This window comes from Salvelinus alpinus, chromosome 12, assembly GCF_045679555.1.
Source record: "Salvelinus alpinus chromosome 12, SLU_Salpinus.1, whole genome shotgun sequence".
NCBI classification, from domain to species: Eukaryota; Metazoa; Chordata; class Actinopteri; order Salmoniformes; family Salmonidae; genus Salvelinus; species Salvelinus alpinus.
Genome location: NC_092097.1, coordinates 6,876,717 through 6,885,774, shown reverse-complemented (window position 1 = coordinate 6,885,774; position 9,058 = coordinate 6,876,717). Strand labels below are relative to the sequence as shown.

General features: G+C 41.9%; 1 protein-coding gene across 2 annotated transcripts in view; it reads left to right on the top strand.

The window, feature by feature from the left end:
* The first annotated feature begins 889 nt into the window (after positions 1-889).
* Positions 890-9,058, top strand: part of LOC139536536 (diphosphoinositol polyphosphate phosphohydrolase 1) — a 31,551-nt gene continuing 23,382 nt past the window's right edge. Inside the window, exon 1 of one of the 2 annotated variants that reach the window (XM_071337118.1) lies at positions 890-1,175. In XM_071337118.1, the coding sequence (XP_071193219.1) occupies positions 1,077-1,175 (99 nt within the window). In that variant the 5' untranslated portion in view covers positions 890-1,076. The remainder of the gene's footprint in view (positions 1,176-9,058) is intronic. The other variant, XM_071337119.1, reaches the window with a different exon arrangement.

The window sequence follows — 9,058 nt, the reverse complement described above, 5'->3', positions numbered from 1 at the left end:
CGGAGGGGTGGGGAAATGTATCTTCTATTTACAACTGCTCTGGAAATAAATACTTATACGATATTTAACATAGTCAGTATGTAAACAGAATAACTTTAGCAACTAGAACTCACCTTAGAATTCTAATCCGCAATTGAAAATTAGGCTCTCGTAATTTCTTTCATTTCCTATTAAGGGGTAATATTTGGGGAATGTCATCACCTTGGAGACGTTTCTTCGTCTCCTGTTCTCTGCATCTATGCACAAGGAACAAAATACTTCCCGAGTTTTGTGTTTAAACTGGTTAATATTTCAAACTGGTTAATATTTCACACCGTCTTTCAGAATTCATGCAAGACACTGCAAAACATTTGAATCTATTTTATTGTGGTCGCGGTCACATACTGTTCAGGCTGTCCATAACGTCACTATGAAATGGATGCATAAAACATAAATGAAACAAATAATGTAAAGCATTGAAGTATATTATTAGATATGCATAAATGGACATAAGTAACCGATAGAAATTTCCCACAAATGTTTTTTTTTTGTTGGTTGTTTGATCTTAGGTAATAACCTACCAGGTTGCTGTCCATTGCCTGGTGTGCTGAAAGATTGTCTGAAGTTTCGCGTGAACACACGTTGTATATGTTATTGTGGTTAATTTTACAAGCTCGGCGTTAACGTGCCATTTAGTCATTGATATGAATTACAACCAAAGATAGGATCTTGGTCTGTTGATAGTCAAGGCGATGAATTCTTCCAGCATCTCCATGAAAGATATCAACAGAACCTAGCGTCATTGGCGTAAATTCTCTACTTCGTTTCGTTTTTTTGGCATTCAATACTGTATTCCTCAAAACAAGATACGTAATATCCCAATGCCACCATCGTTAAGATATGCCATGTTACGTTGTTTACGCAGTTATCTTCATAATGGCGACCGTGCTGGAGATGTGCTTATGCTTATGAAAATGAAGCGAAGAAGAAGTTATTTCTTATAAGAAAACGCCGGGGTTCCTCATAGGAGGACTTTGCGTCAAAGACAGCGTCCTTCCCAGCGTTTGAATTACAGTTTTGGTCAATTGGTAGCCGAAATGATGAAGCTCAAGTCAAACCAAACCCGGACATACGATGGGGATGGCTACAAGAAGCGGGCCGCCTGTCTGTGCTTCAGGAGTGAAAGTGAAGAGGAGGTGAGGCCAAGGATGCTGGGGTGTAGGGTGGGCCGCAGTTCAGGAAAGGACAGATAACATGGTAGATAGATGTTTGTCGCAGTACATTTTTATTAATTTGCTAATTACTAAGGTGAATTAGATAGCTAGTTAACGTTAGCTAACTATCTAACTGGTTGTTACTGGTTTTGGTTTGTTGAATCAGCGACCACCCAGGGATAATTAACGTTGAGTTAGCTAACGGTAGCCAGCTAACTGTAGCTAGCTGGCAGCTATACTGGATAGGCTATTTATTCTAGCTAGCTAACTTAGTAGCGTTGCAGCTAACCAAACATTGAAGTTAGAAAGATTATAGTTAACGTTATATTCTCTTTTGTTAGATTGTTAGGTAGCTGCTGGACACAGTTACCTAAGTTAGGTAGCAAGCTAGCGAACGCGTAGCCAGCAAACATTACTGCAACAACATATATTGGTAACCGGCTACTAGCTAGCTAAGCCAGTAGTGCGACGTTATCGTCTTGCTAGCTAGCTTGAGCGCTAACAAGCACTACATGGCAAAAGTATGTGGACGTCGAACGTCTCATTCCAAAATCATAGGCATTAATATAGATTTGGTTCTGCCTTTGCTCAGTTAAGAACAAATTCTTATTTTCAATGACAGCCTAGGAACAGTGGGTTAACTAACTGCCGTGTTCAAGGGCAGAACGACAGATTTGTACCTTGTCAGCTCGGAGATTCGATCGTGCAACCTTTCGGTTACTAGTCTAACCACTAGGCTACCTGCCGCCCCTCTTCTGGGAAGGCCTTCCACTAGAGCATTACTAAGGTCGGGCACTGATGTTGGGTGATAGGGCCTGGCTCGCAGTTTGTTTTCCAATTCATCCCAAAGGTGATTGATGGGGTTGAGGTCAGGGCTCTGTGCAGGCCAGTTAAGTTCTTCCACATCTTGACAAACCATTTCTGTATGAACCTTGCTTTGTGCAAGGGAATTGTCATGCTGAAACAGGAACCCCAAACTGTTGCCACAAAGTTGGAAGCACAGAATCGGCTAGAATGTCATTGTATGCTGTAGCGTTAATATTTCCCTTCACTGGAACAGCCCGAACCATGAAAAACAGCCGCAGACCATTATTCCTCCTCCACAAAACCTTACAGTTGGCACTATGCATTCAGGCAGGTAGCGTTATCCTGGCATCCGCCAAAACCCAGATTCGTCCCTTGAACTGACATATGGTGAAGCGTGATTCATTACTCCAGAGAACGCGTTTCCACTGCTCCAAAGTCCAACGGCGGCGAGCTTTGCGCCACTCCAGCCGACTCTTGGCATTGCGCATGGTGATTTTAGGCTTGTGTGCGGCTGCTCGGCCATGGAAACTCATTTCATGAAGCTCCCGACAAACAGTTATTATGCTGACGTTGCTTCCAGAGGCAGTTTGGAACTCTGTAGTGAGTGTTTCAACCGAGGACAGACTATTTTTACGTGCTTCAGCACTCGGCGGTCCCGTTCTGTGCGCTTGTGTAGCTTACCACTTCGCGGCTGAGCCATTGTTGCTCCTAGAAGTTTCCACTTCAAAATAACAACACAGTTGACCAGGGCAGCTCTAGCAAGGCAGACATTTTATGAACTGACTTGTAGGAAAGGTGGTGTCCTATGATAATGCCACATTGAGAGTCACTAAGCTCTTTAGTAAGGCCACCCTACTGCCAACATTTTCGATATGGAGATTGCATGGCTGTGTGCTTGATTTTATACACCTGTCAGCAGTGGGTGTGGCTGAAGTAGCCAAATCCACCATTTTGAAGGGTTGTCTACATACTTTTCTGTGTGTGTATTGCTACTGCTAGTTAGTATCGTTCTGGTGATAATGGCAACATAAAACACTGACAATCAATGTTTAGCAGCATTATCAATTGCTCAAAACTCATGTCAACTTGTGACATCAGAGCTAGCGCTAGTTAGTTGGCCACATTTACTAGATAGATATCTAACTATATAGCGAGCTAGATATGGGCCTTGCTTAGATTGCCTAGAAGTTTGACTAGCAACTAGTAACTTTACTCGACTGACCACTAGCTAACCGTGCTTGTGATCAAACTAGCTAGCTATCTAGCCCTTCAATATAACGTTAGCTAGAAAATAGTATGATGTAGAGGTCGACCGATTTATCGGAATGGACGATTTCAAGTTTTCATAACAATCTGTAATCTGCATTTTTGGATGCCGAATATGGCCGATTTATATTGCAATCCACGAGGAGACCGCGTGGCAGGCTGACCACCTGTTACGTGAGTGCAGGCAGCAGGAGCCATGGTAAGTTGCTAGCTAGCATTCAAATTATCTTATAAAAAGCAATCAATCTTAACATAATCACTAGTTAACTACACATGGTTGACGATATTACTAGTTTAACTAGCTTGTCCTGCGTTGCATATAATCAATGTGGTGCCTGAAACTATGTCACTTCTCTTGTGTTCAGTGTAAGCAGAGTCGGGGTATATGCAGCAGTTTGGGTCGCCTGGCTCATTGCGAACTGTGTGAAGACCGTTTCTTCCTAAAAAAGACTAATGAATTTGCCAGAATTGTACATAATTATGACATCACATTGAAGGTTGTGCAATGTAACAGCAATATTTAGACTTAGGGTTGCCACCCGTTATATAAAATACGGAACGGTTCTTTTTGTTTTCGAAATTACAGTTTCAGGATTTGACCATATTAATAACCTAAGGCTTATAATTCTGTGTGTTTATTATAATTAAGTCTATGATTTGATAGAGCAGTCTGACTGAGTGGTGGTAGGCAGCAGCAGGCTTGTTAGCATTCATTCAAACTGCACTTTCCTCCGTTTGCCAGCAGCTTTTCACAATGCTTGAAGTACAGCGCTGTTTATGACTTCAAGCCTATCAACTCCCGAGATTAGGCTGGCAATACTATAGTGCCTATAAGAACATCCAATAGTCAAAGGTATATGAAATACAAATGGTATAGAGAAATAGTCCTATAATAACTACAACCTAAAACTTCTTAACTGGGAATATTGAAGACTCATGTTAATAGTCTTCAATATTGTAGTTGCGGGACAACTTCCGGGGGAACTGGAGGGCACGCAATTCAAATAAATAATTATAAAAATGATGGATATTAAACATTTAGGTACATACAAGTGTCTTATATCGGTTGAAAGCTTACATTCTTGTTAATCTAACTGCACTGTCCAATTTACAGTAGGCTTTACAGCGAAAGCATGCCATGCGATTGTTTGAGGACGGCGCCCCACATCAACATTTTTTTCCACCGGCACAGGTTTCATAAATTCACAAATAGCGATTAAATATTCACTTTTTGAAAATCTTCCTCTGATTTGTCATCCAAAGGGTCCCAGCTATAACATGTAGTGTCGTTTTGTTAGATAAAATCCTTTATATCCCAAAAAGTCTGTTTAGTTGGCGCCATTGATTTGAGTAATCCACTCGTTTAACGTGCCAAGATAGGAATCCGAAAATCTACACCTAAACTTTTTCAACATGTCAAAATCCATTTCTATTTAATCATCAGATACCCTAAAATGTAATTAAACTATAACATTTCATATGGAAAGAAGTATGTTCAATAGGAAAACAATATTAGCAGGTGCGTCTTGTCTTCATCGCGCGTACATACATGAATTTCCAAGTCTGTGTCCCTGTAGTAAAACTCATATTTCTTACCTGTTTTGGAAGAAACCAGCCTGAAACCTTGAACAAAGACTACTGACACCCAGTGGAAGCCATAGGAATTGCATACTGGGAGCTAGATTTATTTATTTCCCTAACGTTCCATTGGAAGAGCATGGGCTCTCAAAAAAAAAAAAAATCTGGTTGGTTTTTCTTTGGATTTTCTCCTACCATATCTATTGTGTTATAGTCTCCCTACATTATTTTAACATTTCTACAAACTTCAAAGTGTCTTTCCAATGGTACCAATTATATGCATATCCTGGCTTCAGGGCCTGAGCTACAGGCTTTACTTTGGGCACGTCAGTCAGGCGGAAATTGAGAAAAAAGGACCCTAGCCCGAACAAGTTTTAAAAGGAACCACCAGCTTTTATATGTTCTCATTTTCTGAGCAAGGAACTTAAATGTTAGCTTTTTTACATGGCACATATTGCGCTTTTACTTACTTCTCTATTTAACTATCTGCATGACCCTTTTTTGCACTAACTATTGACTCATCACATCCGCTGCTTCTACTGTTTATCTATTCTGTTGCCTAGTCACTTTATCCCTAGTTACAGTGCCTTAAGGTATTCACACCCTTTGACTTTTCCACATGTTGTTGTAAGTCTGAATTTAAAATGTATTACGTTTAGATTTTGTGTCACTGATCTACACACAATACCCAATAATGTCAACCTCTCTCATCGTCACTCAATGCCTAGGTTTAACTCCACTGTATTCACATCCTACCATACCCTTGTCTGTACATGATGCCTTGAATCTATTCTTCTGCGCCCAGAAACCATGCTCTTTTTACTCTGTTCCTAACGCAGTAGATGACCAGTTCTTATAGCCTTTAGCCGTACCCTTATCCTACTCCGCCTCTGTTCCTCTGGTGATGTAGAGGTTAATGGATCTGCGGTCAAGCGACCACCCCTCATCACTGTCAAACACTCCCTAAAACACTTCAGCGAGCAGGCCTTTCTTATCGACCCGGCCCGGGTATCCTGAAGGGATATTGACCTCATTCCGTCAGTAGAGGGTGCCTGGTTATTCTTTAAAAGTGCTTTCCTAACCATCTTAAATAAGCATGCCCCATTCAACAAATGTAGAACCAGGAACAGATCTAGCCCTTGGTTCACTCCAGACCTGACTGCCTTTGACCAGCACAAAAACATCCTGTGGCATACTGCATTAGTGTCGAATAGCCCCCGCGATATGCAACTTTTTGGGGAAGTTAGGAACCACAGGCAGTTAGGAAAGCAAAGGCTAGCATTTTCAAACAGAAATTTGCATCCTGTAGCACAAACTCCAAAAACTTCCTGGACACTGTAAAGTCCATGGAGAATAAGAGCACCTCCTCCCAGCTGCCCACTGCACTGAGACTAGGAAACACCGATAAATCCACGATAATCGGGAATTTCAGTACGCATTTCTCTATGGCTGGCCATGCTTTTCACCTGGCTACCCCTACGCCGGTCAACAGCCATGTACCCCCCCCCCCCCACAGCAACTTGCCCAAGCCTCCCCATTTCTCCTTCACCCAAATCCAGATAGCTGATGTTCTGAAAGAGTTGCAAAATCTGGACCCCTACAAATCAGCTGGGCTAGACAATCTGGACCCTCTCTTTCTAAAATTATCCGCCGAAATTGTTGCAACCCCTGTTTACTAGCCTGTTCAACCTCTCTTTTGTAATGTCTGAGATCCCCAAAGATTGGAAAGCTGCCTCGGTCATCCCCCTTTTCAAAGGGGGAGACACTCTAGACCCAAACTGTTACAGACCTATATCTATCCTACCCTGCCTATCTAAGGTCTTCGAAAGCCAAGTTAACAAACAGATCACCGACCATTTCGAATCCCACCGTACCTTCTCCGCTATGCAATCTGGTTTCAGAGCTGGTCATGGGTGCACCTCAGCCACGCTCAAGATCCTAAACGATATCATAACCGCCATCGATAAAAGACAATATTGTGCAGCCGTATTCATTGACCTGGCCAAGGCTTTCGACTCTGTCAATCACCACGTTCTTATCGGCGGACTCAACAGCCTTGGGTTTCTCAAATGACTGCCTCGCCTGGTTCACCAATTACTTCTCAGACACAGAGTTCAGTGTGTCAAATAGGAGGGCCTGTTGTCCGGACCTCTGGCAGTCTCTATGGGGGTACCACCGGGTTCAATTCTCGAGCCGACTCTTTTCTCTGTATACATCAATGATGTCGCTTATGCTGCTGGTGATACTCTGGTCCACCTCTACTCAGACGACACCATTTTGTATACTTCTGGCCCTTCTATGGACACTGAACACAACTCTCCTTCCGTGGCCTCCAACTGCTCTTAAATGCAAGTTAAACTAAGTGCATGCTCTTCAACCGATCGCTGCCCGCACCTGCCCGCCCGCCCAGCATCACTACTCTGGATGGTTCTGACTTAGAATATGTGGACAACTACAAATACCTAGGTGTCTGGTTAGACTGTAAACTCACCTTCCAGACTCGCATTAAGCATCTCCAATCCAAAATTAAATCTAGAATCGGCTTCCTATTTCGCAACAAAGCATCCTTCACTCATGCTGCCAAACATACCCTCGTAAAACTGACCATCCTACCGATTCTTGACTTCGGCGATGTCATTTACAAAATATTCTCCGACACTCTACTCAGCAAATTGGATGCAGTCCATCACAGTGCCATCCGTTTTGTCACCAAAGCCCCATATACTACCCACAACTGCGACCTGTATGCTCTCGTTGGCTGGCCCTCGCTTCATATTCGTCGCCAAACCCACTGGCTCCAAGTCATCTATAAGTCTTTGCTAGGTAAAGTCCCGCCTTATCTCAGCTCACTGGTCACCATAGCAGCACGCGCTCCAGCAGGTATATTTCACTGGTCACCCCCAAAGCCAATTCCTCCTTTGGCTGCCTTTCCTTCCAGTTCTCTGCTGCCAATGACTGGAACGAATTGCAAAAATCACTGAAGCTGTAGACTCGTATCTCCATCACTAACTTTTAAGCATCAGCTGTCAGAGCAGCTCAAAGATCATTGCACCTGTACATAGCCCACCTAACTACCTCATCCCCATATTCTTATTTATTTTTTTGCTTCTTTGCACCCCAGTATCTCTACTTGCACATCTATCACTCCAGTGTTTAATTGCTAAATTGTAATTACTTCATCACTACGGCCTATTTATTGCCTTACCTCCCCAATCTTACCTCATTTGCACACACTGTATATAGATTTTTTTTCTATTGTGTTATTGACTGTACATTTGTTTATTCCACGTGTAACTCTGTGTTTGTGTCGCTTTGCTTTATTTTGTCCAGGTCGCAGTTGTTACTGAGAACTTGTTCTCAACTGGCCTACCTGGTTAAATAAAGGTCAAATAAAAAAGTGGAAATATGTTTTTAGAATTTTTAAATGTTAATTTATTACATTCTTGAGTAAATAAGTATTCTCCACCTTGTTTATGCCAAGCCTAAATACATTGAGGTGTGTAAATTTGTTAAAGTTGCATGGACTCATTCTTTGTGCAATAATTGGGTTTAACATGATTTTTGAATTACTACCCCATTTCTGTACTCTACATATATAATTATATGGAAGGTCCCTCAGTCAGTAGTGAATTTCAAACACAGATTCAAAGACAAAGACCAGGGATGTTTTCCAATGCCTCGCAAAGGAGGGCACCTATTGGTAGATGGGAGAAAAAAATCTGACAATTAATATCCCTTTGAGCATGGGGAAGGTATTAATTACACTTTTGATGGTGTCTCAATACAAAGATACAGACGTCCTTCCTAACTCAGTTGACGGAGAGGAAGGAAAACGCTCAGGGATTTCACCATGAGGCCAATGGTGATTTTATAAGAGTTATAGGAGAAAACAACAGGATGGATCAACATTGTAGTTACTCCACAATTCTAACCTAAATGACAAGAGTGAAAAGGAAGACTGTACAGAATAAAAATATTCCAAAACATGCATCCTGTTTGGCACTAATTAATACTGCAAAAAATGTGGCAAAGAAGTTACATTTTTGTCCTGAATTCAAAGCATTATTTTTGGGGCAAATCTAACACCTCTAGTACCACGCTTCATATTTTCAAGCATGGTTGTGGCTGCATCATGTTATATGTATGCTTGTCATTGGCAAGGTCTAGCACGTTTTTTAGGATAAAAAGGAATAGAGCTAAGCACAGGCAAAGTC